The following is a 23,098-nucleotide window of genomic DNA, read 5'->3' on the forward strand; positions in this document are numbered from 1 at the left end:
AAAACGTATCCTTTCACAGAAGACCAAGCACAAGGAAGGATATGAACCACTATATTAGTTCTAGATAGAATCTTGTTTTAACCTTCTCTAAATAATAATTTCTTCTAAATCCAATTTGTTCTATTTTGTCCTTAACATGTCTGCAAAGAAATATTTAATTTCAAATATATCATCTCTTCAAACAGATGTGATGATGTCAACTGAGATTAATTTACATTAGTTAAGATTGCTAATGACTGAAATATCAAGAGTAACAAACACCAGACAGGAAAGGCCTTGTTATAAACGACAGCCTTGATAATAATTAAAATAAACGGCTGTGCTCACTTCAGCAGCACATATACTAAAATTGGAACAACACAGAGAAGATTAACACAGCCCCTAAACAAGAATGGTACTCAAATTCATGAAGCATTCCATATTTTTTATCGTTGAACATCTTTTAAGGACAATGTAAATGAAATTTTAGCAACTTGGTTAATAATCTGAAAAGTCTATTAATGTATACTTAAAATTCTGTTTGTATGAAAATGTATTTTCCTCTTTATTTTAACACTATGTAAAAGATATTATGTATATGAAGGTTTGAGAATTAAATGGTCTAATACTCAAAATAAATAAATAAATGGCTTGATGGAATTTCATACCTTTGCTACACGCCTAGCATTCATGTAGTCTCTACTCCGATCTTCAATCATTTTTTTAGCTAAGTGAATATTAATACCCTAAAAAAAACCCAAAAACATATTATTGTTATTTTTGGTGGATATAGCCACACATCTAACAAACTAAAACCAATAATTAATCACTTCACTGGAATTAAGTGAAAGAGATGCATAGCAACTGATCATTACTACAGGAAAAATAATTCCAAAAACATATCCTTTCACAGAAGGCCAAGCACAATATGTGTGTATATGAATATTTAGATATGAGTTAGCATTAAATAAAAATGGGCTGGGGATATATCTAAATGATGAAGTGCTTATTTACCATGTAAGGGGCCCTGGGATCAATCCCAGCATCTCTGCCACAAAGAGCTTTACAGAAATTATATTTTTCCCAGAGTAGTTGCCCTGAGTTTGATCCCCACCATCAAAACTAAACAAAACCAAACAAAACAGCCAGGCATGGTTGTGCACATCTGTAATCCCAGTGACTTGGAGTACTGAGGCAGAAGAACTGCAAGTTTAAAGCCAACCTTAGCTTAGCAAGACTGTCTCAAAATAAAAAGGGCTAGGTATGGTGGCTCATGCCTCTAATCCCAGCAGCTCAGGAGGCTGAGGTAGCCAGCCTCAGCAACTTAGTGAGGCCCTACACAATTTAGCAAGACCCTGTCTCAAAATTAAAAATAAAAAGGGCTGGGGACATGGCTCAGATGTTAAGCACCCTGGGTTCAATCCCCAATACCAAAAAATAAAATTAAAAAAAGCAAAAACAAAAACAAAAAAAGGGCATAACTCAGTGGCAGAGGGCCTTTGGGTTCAATCTCTATTGCTGAGAGAAAAAATAAAAAGAACTGGAGATGTAGCTTAATATTGAAAAAGTACCCCTAGATTCAATCCCAGTACCAAAAAAAAAAAAGCAAAAACCTATACAAGGGCTGGGGATGTGGCTCAAGCGGTAGCGTGCTCGCCTGGCATGCGTGCGGCCCGGGTTCGATCCTCAGCACCACATACAAACAAAAATGTTGTGTCCGCCAAAAAACTAAAAAATAAATATTTTTAAAAAATTAAAAAAAAAAAACCTATACAATGTGCAACACTGATATCCAGTTATCTGATATGAAAAAGACTAGAATTCACAAATCCAGGATGTTTAAAAATTAAACTGGATGAGTAAAGTAGCCAGCAGCTCAAGAGGCTGAGCAGGAGGATTGCTAGGTTTTTTTGTGTGTGTGTGCTGGGGATTGAACCCAGAACCTTGCATGCAAGGCAAACACTCTACCAACTGAGCTATATCCCCAGCCCAGGATCCCAAATTTCAAAGCCAGCCTCAGAAATGGCAAGGCACTTAGCAACTCAGTGAGACCCTGTCTCTAAATAAAATACAAAATAGGGCTGGGGAGGTGGTTCAGTGGTTGAGCATCCCCAAGTTCAATCCCCAGGACCCCTTACCCCGCAAAAAATTAAAATGGCTTAGCTTATAGCAATAAACTACTCTGGCTTAATTTACCTCTTCGTACTTATTATAGTCTCTCCAGAGTTGTTCAATATTGATCATTGGATTAACACAACCTCGTTGATAAACTCTTCGGACAGCTGTTATTCTCTGATTTTCTGCATAAGATCCAACTGCTTCCCTGAGATTGAATAAGAAAAGTCATCATTATTATTATTACAGTTAAATCAATTGTTTACATAAAAATGTAAATATAAAGTATAAAACTATACTTACACGCCTTTTAAAAAATTGATGTAATCTACCCAAATCTAAGAAATAAAACAAAATGTTAGTATCTTTCTTGATACTTTAAGTATATATATTTAAGGGCATAGAATTTAAGTGTATATATTTAAAAATTTTAAATTTACCTGATAGGACATAATTTCCATTCCAATTTTATCCAGTGCAAAGTCATAAGCTTGAGCCATTTTTTCTCTGCAATGAATGTGAAAGACATGTTTTTTTTTTTTTTTTAAATGTGTTATCAAAATATGTCTACATTTAAAACCTAACTTCTGGACATATAAGAATAGCACTTGAATCTTTTCTATAAACAAAAATTAAGGACATCATTGTAAGTAAATAAAGTAATTATTTTAAGCTTGTCATTTGTATTAATTTATGAACTATTTCCTTTGTCTACTGCTTGTGGCTATCAAAGAGAAGGCCCATGTCTTATTTATCTTTATATCCTTTAAATTGCCTAATTTTTACATAGCAGATTAAAGTGTGAAAATAATGAGATTTCTCATTAAGGAGGTAATTTATATCTAAAGATTTATTAGCTTGAAAGTAAAATTTAAGGAGAAAGAACAAGAAAAGATAATCAAGATATAATTCTAGTCATAGAAATAATTTGTTATATACAAAAATAATATCCAAGAAGGTCCACTATTTAAATTAAGCAAAGATGGGTAGGTAGGTGATGTTAAGTCATAATGGGGAATTAAACTACCCAATCCTTGGCCTTGGATCAAGTGGCACATTGCATTGAGAGGTACCAGAGCAAGCGTGAAGATGTTTTTTAAATGTTTGACAAGCCTCTCACAATGGTCTGGTGTTGTAAATACATGGTGCTTCAATACGGAAAGTCTTCTGTGATTAAATTCTCTAGAGTAAGACTAATACCAGTGGCTTTCTTTTGAAGCACTATTCTTGATTTCTTATAGAATCCTGAGTTTATTTTTTTGGTATTGGGGACTGAACCGAGGTCTCAATCAGAATCTCACATATTCTAGTCATGTGCTCTACACCTGAGCTACACCCCTACCAAAAATCTTGGTTTTAAATCCTTAAGTGTCTTCTAAATGGAAGAAAGACATGATGTTAGTTTCTGTGGAACTAAATGAAAATATCTTGCATTCTTAAGATCTTGATTTTACTTACTTGTAACTTGGTAGTTTACCCTTGGTTTCCCGGACATATGAAAGATAACACTTCCATAAATCAATGTGCAAAACCTTCATAAGGCATCTCTGAAATAGCTTTAAATACAAGAAACTATTATCAGAATTCAGTTAAATAAATTTCACATATACATGAATGAAATGGAACTTAAAAAAACAATTTCAGCTTCTTTCAGAAATTTCTTCTCCTTCCTTCCTTTCCTTTTTTTTTTTTTTTTTTCCTTTCCAGTTGCCAATGCTGACTATATTGCAAGTCATCTCAGTGGGATATTGGGAAAAGTTTTCAATTAGTAATAAGTACACCTTGGATAAACCTCATCAGATGATATTAAAACTGCAAAAAGCTAAGAATTTATTTTCTTATAAATAAAAGGCAAATAAAATTTCCCTCTGGTTTTCAGCTTGAACAGTTAAATCATTTTCATGTTTCTGTTCAGTAGAATACAACTTTTCTTTTTTTTCTCCCCACCACCACTAAATTAAAAAAAAAAGATAAAGAAAATTATTCTTTTTCTTTTCCAATTTTTCTATGATGAATATTTTAAGCATATAAAAAAGATCAATAAAGTACAATTCCTATATAATCACTACCTAGATTCAGAAATTGTCAATATTTTACCATATTTGTCTTATATATACAATCATAAATTCCAGTATAAAATACAAGTGTATTTAAAAGAACTCACCTTTTCAACCTTGTCATAATTTTTAGCTTTAATCTGAAGAGAAACAAAGATAATCATAGGATTAGCATTATTGTTTTTAGAGTATCAAAACACTATTTCTGGATTGTTGACTAATTTTTTGACCAGTTTTTAACCAACCTTGCAAATTCACCTCTACACTTATTGATTAATCTTGCTCTTTAATAATAACAATAGAAGTTAGACCCCAACATGGATAATTTATATAATGGATATAAATTGATTTTCAAAGTCATCTACACTTAAACTTGTGAATATAAAATTTTGTTAAAGTCACAACACAAATATAGAAATATATACAAATAGGGCTTTATGTATCTACTAAAGACAAATTCTACTTAAAGCTTTACCTTTCCTGAATAGCTCCTACTAGAACAATTTGAACATAGCAACAAGATGATCTGCAAATTATTTAGACACTCAGTCATTGCATTGCAGGCACTGTGCTAAGTACTGGGACTACCCCAGTGAATAAGACACATCTGCTTACTTTTTTTAAAAATTAAAAATTAAGGAAGAAAGAGGTCATTATAAGAGATTGTGCTAAGTGCTAAGATGGGGAAAGTACAGTGAGCTATTGGAGCATTTAAGAGGAGCAAAACAACTCAAGAGTTGGGGAATTGCAAAAGATTGCCTGGAGAAACATTAAGATCTTAAGGATGAGATGGCTGCTAAACAACAGGAGTTATTCCAGGCAGGAGGAAAAACTTGCAAAGGCAAAGATTAAATACTATTAAGTTTCCCTTTCTTATCTTTTGAGTACTTTCATTAATTGTTCAATTATTATATTGGTAATTCTTTGTTTTACTCTGGTAAACAAATATTTTGGTTGGTTAGAGAAATTCTGACGTATTTTTCTCTCAAGTAGTCTAGAAAAAATTTTTCCAGCTTTCTAGCTTAAGCCGCCTCAGATAAAACAGTCTTTTTTTGTTTGTTTTGTTTATAACTTGCTCTTTCGCCCTGGAACTTGCAAATCTTCATTTTATTCTTCTGTTTTCATAAATTTTACACCACATGCCTTTGTTCTTTGAGGCACTTAGCCCTGAAGTCAGACCTCTTAGGTTCACATTTAGGTTTCACTTAACCTCCTTTTTCTTCATTGGAATAAGGGAACTAGTAGTATCTATTTTTCAGGGATATTCTGAGGAGTCAATGAATTAATAAATGTGAAACCTTTAGAACACTGGTAGAGTCAGTACTCAGTAATTATTTATTATTATCACTAATTCTGCTTGGAACTCAGCAAACCCTTCAAACCTATAAATTTTAGGTCTTTAGCTCAAGAATTTTCTTCTTTTTAAAATCATTCTTTCATCTGTCTCCCACCCCAGGACTTCTACTGTACACCTTAGTTCTCCTGGTTCTATCCTAACAATCTGTTCTCTCTAAACTTTGAATTTTTGCTAATGATTTTAAAATAAACTGTCCATCAGATTTTCCAGTCTCCATGGGACATTCTCCTTCATTTAACCTTTTGCTCTGTTAATACTGAACTTTGAATTTTATGTTTATACATTATTTTGCTCCAGCTGTCCCTCTCTTCCAAGAAACTCTATTTTGTTGAGGGCCTGTCTTGACATTTTTTAGTTAATATCTCTTTCTGGTGACTGAATCCTTAGATATGCAGTTATTTTTCGGTCTATCCACTGATGCTGTATTGGCCGACCTAGCTTAGTAGAAGTTGACTCCTTCTCTACTGTGACAGCTGAGGAGCAGGTGATGACAGCAAATATGCCACTGACAGTCCCCTGCCAGGGACCCACAAAGAAACTCTGCTCAAGAGTAGGGAGGACTCAACCTGCCTCTTCTGTTCTGTTTTAGTTTCCTAGAGGACAAATGATATCAACATTACTCTGGGGTAGAAAAGCCGGGGAGCTGGAGTTGTAGCTCAGTGGTAGAGTGCTTATCTAGCATGTGTGAGGCACTGGGTTCAATTTTCAACCACATATAAATAAATAAAAGTCTATCGAGAACTAATAAATAAATAAATAAATAAAATAAAAGCATTTGAGGGGTCCAAATGTTAATATTATTAAGTAAGCTTCTTAGACCTTACACTAGGCTCTTTGCCAGCACTCTTCTTTGAGACTCCCATAGAATTTGAGGCCTTCTTGTATCCACAGTTTGGCCAAGTTCAGAGTGACAGTAAAAAGGATGAATTCAAGTTACTAGCTTTCTAAAAGCAGATGAGATTATGTACAGTTCTTAAAAGTGGTCTGGAAAACCAAAACTACCCACTGGGAAAATTGGCAAAGAATATAAGTAGGCAATTCCAGAAGTAAAATGAAAATGGTTAAAATCCATATGGCAGTAGGTACGATCTTCTAAGGGGAGAAAGACAAAATAATAGATATCATTTTATACTCATCAAGATGGTCAAAACTTAAAAGGATAGTAATACTACCAACCTATGAAAGATAACATGAATTATCAAAGGCTTTATGAAAATAACAGCTATTCAAATAAATATATCTTTTAATCCAGAAATTCTATTCTATCTCATTGAAATAAATTAATATTTAAACATATTTGTGCAAGATTATTTACTGCACACTTTGTAGCAGTAAAAACAATAAGATGGGTGTGGTAGTGCATGCCTGTAATCCCTGTAGCTAGAAAGGCTGAGGCAGGAGGACCACAAATTTGAGATCAGCCTCAATACCTTAGGAAGACCCTATTTCAAAATTAAAAGGGCTGGGGATGTATCTCCGTGGTAGGCACTCCTGGGTTCAATCTCTAGTACTGCGTGCGCGCGCGCACACACACACACACACACACACACACACACACGAGTAAATGTTCACCAATAGGGAAATCATTTAATAAATCATGATGCATCATATCATGGAATATTACGTACTCACATAAAATAAATTAGAGCTATACCAGGTAATTGAGAAGGATTTTTTATAAAATCTTATTGAAAGTAAATTTAAATGTGTATAACATAATCCATCCTTATAAAATACCAAAAATAAATCCTATATGTTTATGGATGATTTTATAAACATAGAGAAAAATATGAAATATACACAAGGCTGCAAGATCTTGGCTGGCAGTGATAAAGGTGGAAGAATTGACGACAAGACACTATTCTATAACTACATAACTTCATTTATGCATTTCATTAAAATTATATTTATAAATAATTTCACATTATCCCCTATACAAATGGGTCCTGTGTCCTGGTTTCACCAATTATTTCTTCAATTGATATTTGTACAACAAATGTCTAAAAAAAGACACTCTTAACTAATAGAGGCTCTTTGGCTTTTAGATGGCCATTGGTTGACACTCATTAATTCAATCAAAAATTTCATTCGAGAACTCCTCTACAGAGCCAACACTGGTGGCATTACCACAGCAGCTAAAAAAAAATCTCATGATTTAAAAAACATTATTTATTGTTTTTAAATTTTAAAAAGTATGGGCTGGGGCTCAGCTGTAGAGTGCTCGCCTTGCACGTGCGAGACCCTGGGTTCGATCCTCAGCACCACATAAAAATAAGTAAGTGAAATAAAGGTATTGTGTCCAACTACAACTAAAAAATAAATATTTAAAAAAATTTTTTAAAAAGTATGGGCTGGTTGTGGCTAAGCAGTAGGTAGAGTGCTCGCCTAGCGCCTGCTAGGCTCTGGGTTTGGTCCTCAGCACCACATGAAAATATAAAGATATTGTGTCCATCTACAACTAAAAAATATATGATAAATTGTGGTATAAAGTGTATTAAGAATTGTAATGCAAATAATAATAAGAGAGCTCATGTAAAATAAATAAATTTTGAAAACTTTTTAAAGTATTATCAATCCAGTTTTGGTATAAATTATACAGTGTGATAAAATGAAAAAAATTGATAATAATGATCAACTACTTAATCTCACTCAGCATGAGTTTTGCCACTTAGACAATGGGAATGGCACTAACATCTACTTCAAAGGATTATTCCCAAAATTGAAAATCCAGACATTTCAGGTACTGAAAAAAAATCTTACCAATTAACAAAGCTATGAATGGGAAAAGTATAGACCTTTTATTCTGTCTCCTTGGAACAGCTACATATTCCAAGTAGCTAGAAAGAGCAGTAGTTATTATAATTGGTTTCACTTGACAGCAGAGCAAAAGTTATGGTCCAGATCACATTCAAATTCCATTTTGGTGAGACTTGGACAATACCATGTCTTCAGCCAGCCTATCACTAGTCCATTTCTTGTCTTTAAAAATAATTCTAATTAGTATTTACTAATATTTATATATAACTATCTTACTTCTAAATATCCTTAAATATATTTAGCATAGTCATGTGCATTTGTACAGGGATCCATTTTGATAGCTAAAGAAAAATTCTAAGATTTTTCCATCATTTAGCAGAAAATGTATTCATTGTACGCACATTATTTTGCAAAGCTTACATTGCTTATATCTTATTTATTAAAAGTATGTTGTGGGGCAGTGGGTATAGTTCAGTGGTATAGAGCATGCTTAGCATGCTTGAGGCCCTGGGTATGATTCTTGGTACCACATGCACCAAAAATATTAAAAAAAAAAACAACAGTAATATTATATAATTTTTCATGGGAGGGACCCCTAATAAAATCATTTGGGTTGAGGATATAGTTCAAGTGGTAGAGTACTCACCTAACACGTGCAAGGACCTGTGTTTGATCTCCAGCACCACAAAAAGAAACAAACACCTTTATAGAAACTGGGGAGGTAGCACAGTGGCACAGTAGGTATTTACTAGCATGCATGAAGTCCTGGCTTCCATCCCAGCACATGTATACACACAAAAACCCACACCAAAAAACTTTAGTCTCTTAGTTGAGAACAACACTTCTTAACTTTTAATGTACAATCAATCATCTGGGTTGACTGTTAAAAAAAAAAAATGTAGATTTCTGGGTTTTTTTAGTTGTTGATGGACCTTTATTTTTATTCATTTATATGTGGTGCCAAGAATTGAGCCCAGTGCCTCACACAATGAGGCAAGCACTCTATCTTTTTTAGAGAGAGAGACAGAGAGAGAGAGAGAGAGAGAGAGAGAGAGAGAGAGAGAGAGAGAGAGAAAATTTTTTAATATTTATAGTTTTCGGTGGACACAACATCTTTGTTTGTATGTGGTGCTGAGGATCGAACCTGGACCGCACGCATTCCAGGCGAACGCGCTACCGCTTGAACCACATCCCCATCCCAAGACTTGTTTTTTAACAGAAATCATTCAAAGACAAAGATATCAAGGAGCTCACACTTTAGAAGTAACAATCTAGAAAATTACCAGATATTTACTTAATATTCACTAACAACAGAAGGATATTTAAAAGTGATTAGAAATATAGCAAAACATAAACATAATATACATGTTAGGGTGATAAAATGATTTTTCAAAATTTCTATAATATGAATATATAAATAATTACAAGAAAAAATTTAGGATAATTTTTTTAGAGGCATCAATCTTTAATAACTTACAGGCAAATGCTAAAAAATAGTTAATAATACAGAGAACACATATGGCTTATAAAAAGGGTTGTGGATCTACAAATGTGAGGGAAAGATCTTGGTATTTTTCACACAGACACAAAAAATAAAGACTATTATGACTGGCTAGGATAATTTTTAATAATTATTCTTCTAAGTATATCTTATTTTTGTTTGGAGTTTGTTTGTTTTGGTAATGAGTATTGCCTTAGCATTTTTTATTTTTTGAGACAGGGTCTCGCTAAATTGCTTAGGGCCTTGCTAAGTTTTTGAGGTGAGGCTGGCCTCTAACTTGCAATTCTTCTTGCCTCAGCCTCATGAGTTGCTAGTATTACAGATTTATGACACCATAGGCTGTTTGTTTATCATAAAAATTTGCTATTACTTTTTCTTTTCTTTTTGTGGTGCTGGGAAATGAACTCAGGGTCTTGTGCCTGCTAGGCAAGTGCTCTAACACTGAGCTACAACTCTTTTACCTTACAAATTAGTCATTTGAATTTTGCTAAGATATGAAAAGTTGCTATGGAAGGAAAACAAATTTTTTAAGTTGCCTAATAATTACTTTTATTTTACAGAATGGGAAGATAACTGGAATATCAAGATTAAACTTAAATTTTGATTAGATTTAAATAAATGGTTATTTGGGAGAGTAAAACAAGTGTAAATTATAAACACAGATCCCTTCCTAATACTTTTGAAAACTTCAAATTTCCAGTCCTTTGTTAATTTTCACAACTATTTAAGAATTAGTTGGTCATCAGTTGTTTTGAAAAATAAAATTTGAGGAATTATTGCAACTTGCAATTTGAGGAATTAATGCAATTATGATGTTCACTTATAATTTAATTTTACAAACTTTAAACTTTACAGAAAGAAAATCTTACTATACCTTTATTAAGTATAGTAATATCTGTTTTTAACAATTCAGATTACCCATGCCCTTTACCTGGAATATTCTTGTATTGGAAATCTAAAGAAGCCATAGTATTGAGCTTTCAAAAATAAAATTAATTTTCCCCAGCTAATGTTAGGAACATTTCATGCTTCATTGACCATTTTATGCAATGTGAGCAGTGTAAATGCCTATAAAATTAACATCTTTCTCATCAGAGAAATAAAACCATCTGTCAACAGGATTTGGACAGATTTCTTCAAATTTAATGTTTTTCCTTATTCCTTGAGGGGAAAGAAAATCCCAAAACATAATTTTTTAAAGTATGTTTTTAATTTCAATTGTCTATTATAAGGATCATTAATAAGTGTGATTAGCTTGAAATGGCTCAAAAATGTGTTTGACAATTAATCCAAATCATTTTAACTCTTAAAAGGATATCAAGTAAAACAAGAAAAAGTCTCTGTATATTTTGTTTAGGTTTTTACAAAATAACCATTTGGGACAAGTCAAAGTTTGTATTTTTCCACAGTACTGAGCACACAGTAGAGGCAGGGCTAGGATCCACCTGAGTTCATATGGCAGTTGTTTTAATAAATATGATGAATGAATCAGTGAATTGCATCCCTACATTCCTAATTGTTTCCTACAACTTTAGTATAACACACATACTCTTTATGGGACTTAATCAATTTAAATTTAGTTGAGGTGCAGAAGTTATAGATTCTGCTGATTGTCAAAAAAACTTAATCTTGAAAGCAAATGAAATCCTTGGCTGCTCTTCAACCTTTTATGCCCTGAAAACTATACTTTGAAAGATTATAGAATATAAACATGAATTTGGAAAACAATGAAGAATGACATTATAAGGTCTACAAGCAGGACTTTAATCACTGGAGTAGTCATAGAACAACTCCTAATTTTAAGGACAAGTTATCAGCAAAGGAGTTTCTGCAAATAAATTCATTTAAAAATATATTTATTTTTAAATTGTAGGTAGACACAATCTTTATTTCATTTTTTATGTGGTGCTGAGGATCAAACTCAGTGCCCCCACTGCGCTAGGCGAGCACTCTGCCACTGAGCCACAACTCCAGCCCCAAATAAATTCCATTTTTATTCAACAAATAAGTATGTGCCTGCTATGTAGAAGCTCTTCTCTAGCACTGGAGAAGCAGTGGCAGATGAGTTATATTTCATGAGGGATCAGGTCAACAACTAATATAGATAATTTATAGCTTTTCCACATCTATTTCCTAATTTTTCCTACAAAAAAATTTTAGTTTCTATAATATATGATTTTCCTAAATATAGACATAAAGGGGAATGGGGTATAGCTCAGTGATAGTCTGCTTGCCAAGCGTGCACAAGACCCTGGATTCAATTCCCAGCACTGCAATGTTTGTGTGTGTGTGTGTGTGTGCGTTCTTTTCAACCTTTTATGCCCTGAAAACTATGAAAATTATTATAGGCCACTGAATTATACTATTTGATGGTTGAAATTAAAATGTACTAAACAATAATCTGCTTATCTTTAGGTCTAGACTAAATTTGCTTTTGATTCTTTGTACTAATCATATGGTATTTCTTGAGTCAACTAAAAATTATTGGTTGTGGTCGGGAAGTGGAGCACAGTGGTAGAGTGCATGCTTTCTGTACATAGGCTATATGGGTTTGATCTCCAGCATTACATACAAAAAAGTATTTATCATTTGTTCTTAGGACTTGTAAGTGGGTACAGGAATATGAACCTGAATCCCATTTAATATATGCTCCCTATAAAATTCAGAGGAAAAGGAGGACTATGTAAATTAGATAACAAAAAAAAATTTCACTGAATAGATGGAATCCAGGTCATTGTTAGAACCTGTGTTTCAATGAAATAACATGAATTTCTTAAACTTTCTGTGGAATACTGAAGACATCCATGTGAGAAACAATATGTACCAGAAAAACAGGTTGGTCAACTGTGGTGAAGCTCCCTTATAGAGGACACAGAAAGCCAAGCAGAGTTAAATCTGAATACAAAAAACCTTGATGTCACTGAGGGTTTTATGGTAGGTGATAACAATGACAAAAGTAGGGAAAGATGGTTCATCACAGTGTTTTAGGGCTGAGGGGTATACAGGTTGGAGAGAACATAGGTAGCTTTTGGTGCTGTGGGATGAGGCAAGCAAGTGAAGATGCTGTTGCTGTCATCTGTGAGGAAATACTGGTCTGGGCACTGGGAAGGGACAGCAGGTAAGAAAAACCAATAATGTAAAAGAAGAAAAAAATAAATAAGTAGATTTTTTCCCCTATGGGAACAAAAATGAAACATGTTATGAGAGTTGCTGTAAAGTTTCCCTTTCTTTAGGTACAACTATAAATAAGGTAGGTAGAAATTGATTGAAGTCAGGAAGTAAGGAATTGTTTTCAAATAAGCATGTGTTAAAAGTGTTAAAAGAAATGTTTATATATACCTAGGGCATCTAATACATAAGGAATTAAGAATATACAGACAACCAAAGACTCATTTTTTGAAATTATACATTCCCAGGCAGGACAAAGGAAGCAAACTCCAAAGAGAACTGGAGGTAAGAGGAGAAACATCACACCTATAATAAAGAGACTTGGTGGATAATGAAATATGCCACAGGCCAAAAGGAATGAAGGTACAGAAAAGAAAAGTGGAGCTGGCAATAAGAAAGTCAATACTCGTTTATTACAAATTTTAAAAATTGAAGCAATTCATTTTCTTAGAAGTTGAAGTTAATAACAAAACACTGCTAATACTAGTAGCATTTATTAAATACTTTATGTGTAAGCAGTACTCAAGTTTGCATGCATAAACTCATTTAATCCTTCAGAACACTCAGATTGAGTACTATTATTCCCCATGTAAAGAAGATAAAACTGAGGCACATGGACATATTTAGTAACTTGCCCAAGATCACACAACCAAGTTCTTAATCATCTTACCATATTACTCAAGCATACAATTTGCCTGAGGATATTCACTAAAAGAGAACTTGTAATGCAGAAAATTAGGAAACAAATGACTAATAGCATAATGATTAAGGAAGTTATGCTTTGTCTAAACAATGGAATGGGTTTCCACAGACACACACACACATACACACACCACCACTTTAAAAGCAAGGATATATGATACCAAATGGAAATAGATTTACAATGCATTGTTTAAAAAGAATTTTAAGAATATCTACTAGCCAGGAGCAGTGGTGCACACCTAAGTCCCAGCACAAGGGAGGCTGAAGCAGAGGATCACTTGAATTCAGGAGTTCAAGGCCAGCCTGGGCAACATAGCAAGACTCTTAAATATAAATAAGTAAAATTAAATTTTTAAAGTGTATATAAAGTGAGTATATTCACACTTTTTATGTGGCTATCTAGAGTGCAAGAGACACAAATGTAGGAGGAATGCACATAAAAGAAACTATAGGCCAAGGGCAGGGGTTGTAGCTCAGAGGATGAACACTGGCATCATATGCATGAGACACTGGGTTCAAACCTCAACACCACATAAAAAATAAATAAATAAAACAAAGATATTGTGTCCATCTACAACTAACAAAACAAAACAAAACAACCCCCCAAAAAACTATAGATCAAAACTGATTCCAGGGGAGGGTTTATCAAATTTCTGTGACATTTGATTTCCATAATAATTTCACCCAAGTGAAGAGAAACAAAAAATTTAAGAGAAAGAAAAGTTATAATAAATTCCTCTTTGTAGTATCATTACAGTTTGGACAGTAAATTACTCTTCATAATATCACTAATATTTTCCTCTGAATGTAAACTTTCCCATTTCAAATCTGTTTTTAAGTGCTCTCAGATTCTTATCCAGACCTACAAAGCTTAATTTCAACCAGGACTGCTGAAAAGCAAAACTGTGACCCAAATTTTTGTCTAAATTCTCGGTAAATAGTTTGTCAACATCACTCCAAACATTACCTTTCAAAGGATAATTAATCTGAAATTTTTAGAGTTAAGAAAAATTCAGCAGAGTATTTACTTTTTGAGAAAAGTGAGTATAGTCGTGTGCCACATCATAATCAACAGTGGATCACATATACAATGGTGTCCTATAACATTCTACCAGACAGTGAAGTTGTAACCTCTTAGTTCATATAAATAAACTTCCTGATGTTTGCACTACAATGAAAGTGGCTGCTGTCACATTTTTAATAGTTAACCAAATGTTGGTAGATTTCCTAATTTTGATAGTGAGTCCTATCAGAATATTGTTTTGATAAGCAATGAATGGCTATAATTTCATGACTCAATGGTTTTGTTACTCTGCCATTCATCATGGCATCTGGAGACCATGTTATCCCTCAAAATTAATGTCTGGCACAGATATTTCAAATGAGAATGGGTACAATGGTTTGAGATTCTCCAGTTATCAGGGAGGTCAGAGGATCAGGTATAAGACATTGATCTTAAAAACTACATCATCATCATGCCAGGTGCAGTGGCATATGCCTGTAATCCCAGTGACTAGAGGCTGAGGCAGGTAGATCACCAAATTTAAGGCCAGTCTCAGCAATTTAGCAAGACTCTAAGCAATTTTGAGACCCCCCTGTCTCAAAAAATAAATGGGCGTGATGTACCTCAGTAGAAGGACATCTCCAGGTTCAATCCCAATACCAAATAAATAAATCTATTCTGTACTGATACCTCAGATGTAGTTTTTCTGAATTATCATAATAAGAAAAATCCTCCCAAAGTTAAAATATTATTCAAAAATACAATTTAACCAGGATTGTGACATGAACTACCTTAGAAAATCTCAATCCACTCTCATTTGCTGAGTTCATTTCCCAAAAAGTCTGGAGACAGAAACCATTTGCTTAAAGCTCTTTAGAATTCTTTCATCTGCTACTCACTTATCAGGGAGTATGCAATTTGAAAATTGCTATTTAAAAAAAAAATTGTACTTGATTTATCATTGGACAAAAGCTTTATTAACTTTCTAGTTGCAGATAATTTCCTCACAACTTTTATAGAAATTCCTAGAAGAATATCATTTAGCCGAGTTTTCAGTAACATTCAATGAATGTGCATATTTCTCTATGCAATTTTATTACAATTTAATTCTTACTTTTTAAAAATTTTTCTTTTTTGGTACCAGGGATTGATGCTTAACACTTAGCTATATCCCCAGCCCTTTTAAAAAATATTTTATTATATAAGAACATGTATTTATTTATTTACTTAGAGACAGGGTCTTACAGAATTGTTACATGCCTTTCTAAGTTGCTGAGGCTGGCTTTGAATTTGGGATCCTCATGTCTCAGACTTCCGAGCTGCTGGGATTACAGGCAAGAGCCAAGATGTCTGGCTATATTTATACTTTTATAGTGAGGAATAATGCATAACATTTATACTAGCTACTATGGTGAGTTATAATTCACTTGGCTTTTTTAAAAAAAAAAAACAGGATTAAACTTCTACAATAAAGTAGATACAAATTCAGCTGACTGCATTTCTAATTTTTAAGCAACTTGCCCACTCTTCCAGTATTTATGGCTTAACATACTATTATGGAAATAAATAATGTTCTCATTCTACACAGGTATAAGACATTTCTTGAACTAAAATATTTCATGTTTTTTAAAACCAAAACTGCTACTCCTAATTTGAGGTCAGGATTAAGCACTACCAGCTTTACACAAGATAACATAATCACTATTTCTATTATAACCCAATTCCAGACTTCTCAATCCTGTATTTATAGCTTATTTTTACTTTATTATTGCAATGATCTCATTTCAAGTACCTTTTAAAAAATGCCTACCAGATAATCTCCCAATCATCTTTTGCACCAAAATTACACATTTATTCAACCCAGTTCCCTGTAGTTTTAAACAAACTACATGTTAGCCTTTCTTTCTAAAAATTTGCAGCAGCTTTTAAATCATTATCTGTCTCAATTTGAAAGATCATACCAGCAACCTTTGATAGTGAAATACAAATTCTAATAGTAAGCCTTAAAAAAAAAAAACGTGTAAAAATACAGAAATAAAATTGTTACTTTCTTATAAAGCAAAACTCTTGAAAACCAATGAATATGGAAGAAAAGACTGGTTAACAACATATGTCTAGAATATTGTGCCATCACTAAAAGTGAGTTTGGTAGGCCAAGCCTGTAATCCCAACTACTTGGGAGGCTGATGCAGAAGGCAGATTTCAAGTTTAAGGCCAGTCTGGGCAACTCTGAAAGACTGTCACAAGACTCTTGTGTATGTGGTACAGAGATTGAACCCAGGGTTCAATAAAATAAGACTGATTAAAACCCTCTGAACTATATCTCCAGCCCTTTTTTATTTGACTCAAGAGTCTCACTAAATTCCAGGCTGGCCTCAAACTTGGAATCCTCCTGTCTCACCCTCCCAAGCTGCTGGGATTACTGGCCTGCACCACCATACCCAGTTCAAAATAAAATTTAAAATGTAGCTTAGTGGTAGAGGGCTCGTCTAGAATCCACAAGCCCTGATTCAATCCCCAGTAATGAACAGACCCCCACGTCCCCCCAGAAAGTGAGTTTACAAAACATAGTAACAAATAATAATAATAATAAAATTAGAGAGAGGGAGGAAGAGAGAGAAATATACTACCATGTGAAAAAAAAAAGCTACAAAAAACCTTTAAGGCTGTACAGACTAGATTCTAGAAAAGTTAATAGCAATTATAGTTTAAAGATAAAAAGTAAAATATGGACTTTTTCCCCTTTATGAGTGTAATTTTCTAATTTTTCTAGAAAAATGCCATGTTGTTTTCTTTTTAACAATCATGATCAGTTCTTTTTCTCCCATCTCTCTTCTCTTTCATGTTCCATTCAATAGTATACCATTATGCTTGCCTTTTAAATTTAGCTATTTAATTCCAAAAACTTTGTCATGTACTTAGCTCAAGTAACAATTATTAATGGAAGTCTACCATAACTGTATTATTTTTCAGTAGCCCATCTAGGTATTATTCTACTTATTTGAATATCAGAAAACAAGCAACCTAAAATCATTTGGAAAATTCCACAAAGGCATTGACATTTGTGTTTTATTCCCAGAACAGTGGACAACATATAGCAGATACTCAATAAACAGTTACAGGTTTATAAAGAGTGCTATTATGATTTCAGTCAGTTCGGACTAAAATGATTTATGAAGTAAAAGACTGATTAAAACTCTAATGTGGATTTAAAAATTAGTAATTTCACATGATTAATATCTTTCCATGAGTATAGGTAAGTCAATTCCATTTTTCCACTAATTCTCTTGAATGGAAAATGGTTCTATTTCTCAGGCAATTTTGCTTCAAATAGCCAAGGAACAATTGAGAAATTAAGGATTTTGAAAGTGGAGATGTGAAGAGGTAAAAAACAGCTAACAAATAATCCTTCTAAAAGCCAAAGAAAAAATTGTTAAAAATATTATATTCTAGGGCCGGGGTTGTGGCTCAGCAGTAGAGTGCACATGCGAGGCTCTGGGTTTGAGCCTCAGCACCACATAAAAATAAATAAATAAAGGCATTGTGTCCCACTACAACTGAAAAATAAATATTAAAATAATATTATATTCTAGAAGAATCACAAAGATTGAGAAATACATATTTTCTTCTACAAGGTTTGTTTTTGTTTTTTTAATTTATTTATTTTTACGTGGTGCTGAGGATAGAAACCAGGGTCTTGCATGTGCAAGGCAAGCGCTCCACCGCTGAGCCATAACCCCAACCCCTTCAAGTCTTGTTTTAAAACTGAAATTTTGGCCCTCTTTTAACGTACTGAGTCCTAACTGAAAATTTGAATTTTATCACTAGAATAGTTGTAAAACAATCTATTAAGTACCTAAAAAAAGATTTCCCACTTACTCATAAATTCCTGACTAGATTTCTCCAAACAACTATATTTAGAGGCACAAAAGCATGCCCTATGTTCCCTCAAAATTTCTTACATGATTTAAAATTTTTTATTTTAATTTCAGTTTATTTCCTCCAAATATGTGATAACATTTTCCAAACTAATACCGTTAAAAGAAAAGAATTAAGTTAAAATTACACATGGAATGCTGCCATCAAGGTTTTTAATAGATGAGAAACAAAGATCGGAATCGTAAAGAAAATTAAAGGGGAAAAACTGACTAGTGACCTTTAGGTCAAGATGGCAATACTCGGGGGACTCAGTGGTGAGTACTTGCCTTGCATGTGAAGTACTGGGTTTGATTCTCAGCACCACATACAAATTAATAAAATTTTATTCACTAATTAAAGGTCCATCACCAACTAAAAAGATGGCAATACTTTAGCCAATAAATTGTGGTGGCAATGGGGTTATTTCCTATAATCTAACAAATACAATGGTCATTATTTCTAGTTGATTCTAACATATGGTTCTAATTTTGACCAGTTTTAATATAACCAATTACAGTGGACTGAAGAGATTATGAAAAGCAGTGGATCTCCTGGCAGCCCTTTCTCAATCACCACCTATATATGAGGAAGGACAGAGAACAAGCAACAAACCATCATTCTGTTCCCCTCCCCACATCCCACCATCCTCCCACAATATGCATACAAGCAAGGTGTAAAAATAACCTAAGGGCAGACTTTCAAATTGTTATAGTTAAAATTCATCGCTGGAGCTGGTACCGTGGCACACGCCTGTAATCCCAGTGGCTCAGGAGGCCAAGACAGAAGAATTACGAGTTCAAAGCCAGCCTCAGCAAAATCAAGGCACTAAGGCACTCAGTGAGACCCTGTAAATAAAATACAAAATAGGGCTGGGCCTGTGGCTCAGTAGTCCAGTGCCCCTGAGTTCAATCCCTGGCACAAAAAAAAAAAAAAAAAAAAAAAAAAAAATCATTGCCGGATAGGAGGGTTTGTACTTCAGAAAACCTCCCCAAAAGAAAAACTCATTTTGAAATGTTTTATATTAAGTAGTTAGATAAATATAAAACTTAGTTGAAAGGGATCTCCATGATTCTTGAAAGATGTATTCATAATTTTTGTCTATTAATTTCTATAAAATAAGCTATTGAATTGCTCAAGAAATTACTGGGATTTGTTTACCTTCACAAGTATTTTAAAGGCAAATCAATTTCAGGAGGGGAAAAATACAACTAGCAAGAGAAACATGCTATAAAATCTACTTAAAACTATTTCACCTACAATACCATTCCACTACATGTCTAATGTTGAGCTGCAAATCTAAAAAAAAAAAAAACTTAGAAGTAATATTAGAAAAATAATTTCATGGGCTGGAGATGTGGCTCAAGCGGTAGCGCGCTCATCTGGCATGCGTGCGCACGGGTTCGATCCTCAGCACCACATACAAAGATGTTGTGTCCGCCGAAAACTAGAAAATAAATATTGAAAAATTCTCTCTCTCTCTCTCTCTCTGTCCCACTCTTTCGTTAAAAAAAAAGAAAAATAATTTCATGTTTAGATTTAATCTAAATATGAAATGAAGGTTTGGCCCACTAAAAACCTAGGCATAAAAAATGCAGTTGAAAGAAAACTTAAAGCATGGCATATTTAAGAATATCCAAATAACAAAAGAAAATATTGGTTTTTCATCTAAGAAAGTATCATTCCCTTGACTCACATATTGAGAAAAAAGAAGTATAACAAAAGTTAACACATACACATAAAAAATTATGTGATTAATTGTTGATTATTTAAATGTTATGCCAAAATCATCTGTTCTTTTGTTGTTGTTGTTTGTAGTGCTGGGAATCAAACCCAGAGCCTTGTGCAAGTGGGGCAAGCACACTACCAACTGAGCTATATCCCCAACCCCAAACTTACCTAAGTTTTTAAATAGCAAAGTGTACTAAAGTTTCCCTTAATTTCTCTAATGTGTTCCCGCAAATAAAGGAAATAAAAACAGAAAAATGAACCAAGACTAATTCTCAGAAAAAGAAATCTCAAACATATTAAAATATTCACAATCTCCAGAGAGAAATAAAAATGAAAATCACACTAACATGAGCATTTTTTTACTCATGAGTACTGGCAAAATTTAAGTGTAAAAATACATTGTGGGTAGAAGTCACAGTAGGTAAACTGTTTCAAGGATTATGGATGGAATTTAAAATTGTGACGTGTACAAGATCATTTGGATGTGTAAATATTGTTTAAAATCTCAAAAACTCCTTAATCCAGCAATTGCAAATCTAGGAATTTAATTTATAGAAATATTTACACAAACAGAGGTGGCATGTATATAATTACTCACTGCAATAATGTAATAAAATAAGTTGGTGAAGAACTTCAATAGTGTCCATCAATAGTAGAGATGTTAAACAAAACAAGGAATATTGTTTGCTTGTTAAAAAAAAAAAAAAAAACAAAAAAAACCCAGATTTCCAAATCGTACTTTGTTAAGAAAGGAGGGAAAAAGATACAAAACAAATTCAATAGACATCTATTAATGTAAAAAGGAAAAACATACATGTGTGTAAATTAAACATTTCTAGGTTCAAAACTGAACATTATCACTGGGGAAGAGACCTAGTGTCTCAAGGGCAGAAGTACGTGACTTTTCACTGTAGGTCCCTTTCATATCTTCTAATTTTTGAACCTCATTAAAATTATTTTAAAACTTCTCTTTAGGTGATACATAACATTTTTAGCTATTTTTACATGTTAAACATTCCTGTATTTTCACCATCAGTTCTCAAAACAAATATTACAAAAAATGTGCAAGAGAAATAGGATATGCATTATGTATGCAGAAATTACATCTATAAACTTAAATTATCTAATAATAATTTTAAATATATATTGTTGTAGATGGACACATCACCTTTATTTATTTATGTGTGCTGAGGATCAAACCCAGTGAGTGCCTCACACATGCTAGGCAAGCGCTCTAACCCTGAGCCACAATCTTTTTGAGGCAAAGGATTACATCACGGCCTCTAAACACCTAATAGAATTTAAGCACTTAAAAAAAAATTCAACTAGGTGGGGAGGTAGCTTAGTGGTTGAGTGCTTGTTAAGGCCTTAGGTTCAATGCTCATTACCACAAAAACAAAACCCAAAAAACTGTATTAAGTCAGAACAGGTAGCACACACCTGCCTGTAGTTCCAACTACTGAGGAGGAAAAGGCAGTGGGATTTCTTGAACCCTGGAGTTCTGAGCCAAACTGGGCAACATATTGAAACCTTTATTTTATGATAAAAATTTAAAAAATTAAAGAGACCCTATCAACCTTAAAACAAATAAAGCATAAAAAACAATTAAAAACTATTAACCTTAATACAAAAAAGAACAGAGGCACTATCATAAAAATCTCTGTAGTCAGGTAATTTTCAAACGTAAAACTAAGATACTAATTAATGGAGATACTGGTGTAACCTAAGATTATTAAAGACATTAATTTCCAACCAAGTAAAAGTGTATATAGTATTAAACATATACAAAGTCACCAAATGAATATGCCTGGGTAAAAATTTGACTTTAAGTAAAACAGAAATTACTTGTTTGGTGCCATAAACTATAATTACTGGCACCAAAACAAAATTTATGTCTACTTACAAATTAAGAAACATAAAAATAAAATTAATAATCAACTTTGCCCTGAAAAAGAGTGAGTGAAAAATATACTATCAATTATAATTGTAATAAAAGTCCATTTACTTATGAAAACTTTGAACTGAATGTCTAGCAGGGGAGAAAGCTTATTAAGAAAACAAAGTGTGGAGCTATAGCTTAGCAGTACAGTGTATGCCTAGTACCCACAAGACTCTGGGTTGTATTCCCAAACCACAAACCACGAAGAGTAACACAATAGAAATGGAGTTTCTTATTCTTAAATATATACATACTGTACAAATGGACACATTTGTTTCAGTTACATGCAATTGGAAATGTACCAAAAAATGAGCTTTGCCAATGATATTTTATTAACCTTGCCTAAACATGTCTTTTCTTCACTACCATAATTTAAATATCTTGTTCTCCAGTTAGAACATTAAATACTGACATAATCTTATTTCCACTGTATTCTGGATTCCTGTATTGCTGTTGAGAAGATAGTGACCTAACCACCATTCCTTTGAAGGTCATTATTTTGAATGCACCTGCTTCTATGAATCTTTTTAATCTTTAGTTTTCTGTAACTTCATTTTCATATGTGGACTATTTTTTTAAACGCTTCTGGGAATCAATGAGCATCCTGAATTTCTTCATTTAAATCTTCAATAATCTTATCTCAACTCTTAGAACTTCAATTAGGCATAATTTCATTTTCTCTTTTCTCTTACACATTTTTTTGTATTTGCAATTTCATTGTCTCATTAACCTTCAAATAGGATTCCTTTAGTTCTCCAATTCTGTCTTCACCTGTGTCTAATCCGTTATTAACCTAATTCAACCTTAATTCTAGTCTCTGAAATATGTGGAGGTTTCTGCTACATGCAGTTTCCTTATATGCTTAGTTTCTAAC

General features: G+C 33.2%; 1 protein-coding gene, 1 non-coding gene and 1 pseudogene across 2 annotated transcripts in view; 1 reads left to right on the forward strand and 2 right to left on the reverse strand.

The window, feature by feature from the left end:
* The window catches only part of Cstf3 (cleavage stimulation factor subunit 3), a 77,317-nt gene that overhangs the window by 17,260 nt on the left and 36,959 nt on the right, over window positions 1-23,098 (reverse strand). Inside the window, exons 4-9 of the mRNA XM_076847021.1 lie at window positions 4,259-4,291; window positions 3,553-3,650; window positions 2,535-2,601; window positions 2,398-2,432; window positions 2,176-2,302; window positions 648-725 (exon numbers count right to left, since the gene is read on the reverse strand). Coding sequence (XP_076703136.1) covers window positions 648-725; window positions 2,176-2,302; window positions 2,398-2,432; window positions 2,535-2,601; window positions 3,553-3,650; window positions 4,259-4,291 — 438 coding nt within the window. The remainder of the gene's footprint in view (window positions 1-647; window positions 726-2,175; window positions 2,303-2,397; window positions 2,433-2,534; window positions 2,602-3,552; window positions 3,651-4,258; window positions 4,292-23,098) is intronic.
* Window positions 320-426, forward strand: LOC143393156 (U6 spliceosomal RNA). Its single transcript, XR_013090477.1, has one exon. It is a non-coding gene; the product is annotated as a U6 spliceosomal RNA (small nuclear RNA).
* On the reverse strand, window positions 3,787-3,918 carry LOC143393319 (U4 spliceosomal RNA; annotated as a pseudogene).

The sequence above is a fragment of the Callospermophilus lateralis genome, chromosome 2 (genome assembly GCF_048772815.1).
Source record: "Callospermophilus lateralis isolate mCalLat2 chromosome 2, mCalLat2.hap1, whole genome shotgun sequence".
NCBI lineage: Eukaryota > Metazoa > Chordata > Mammalia > Rodentia > Sciuridae > Callospermophilus > Callospermophilus lateralis.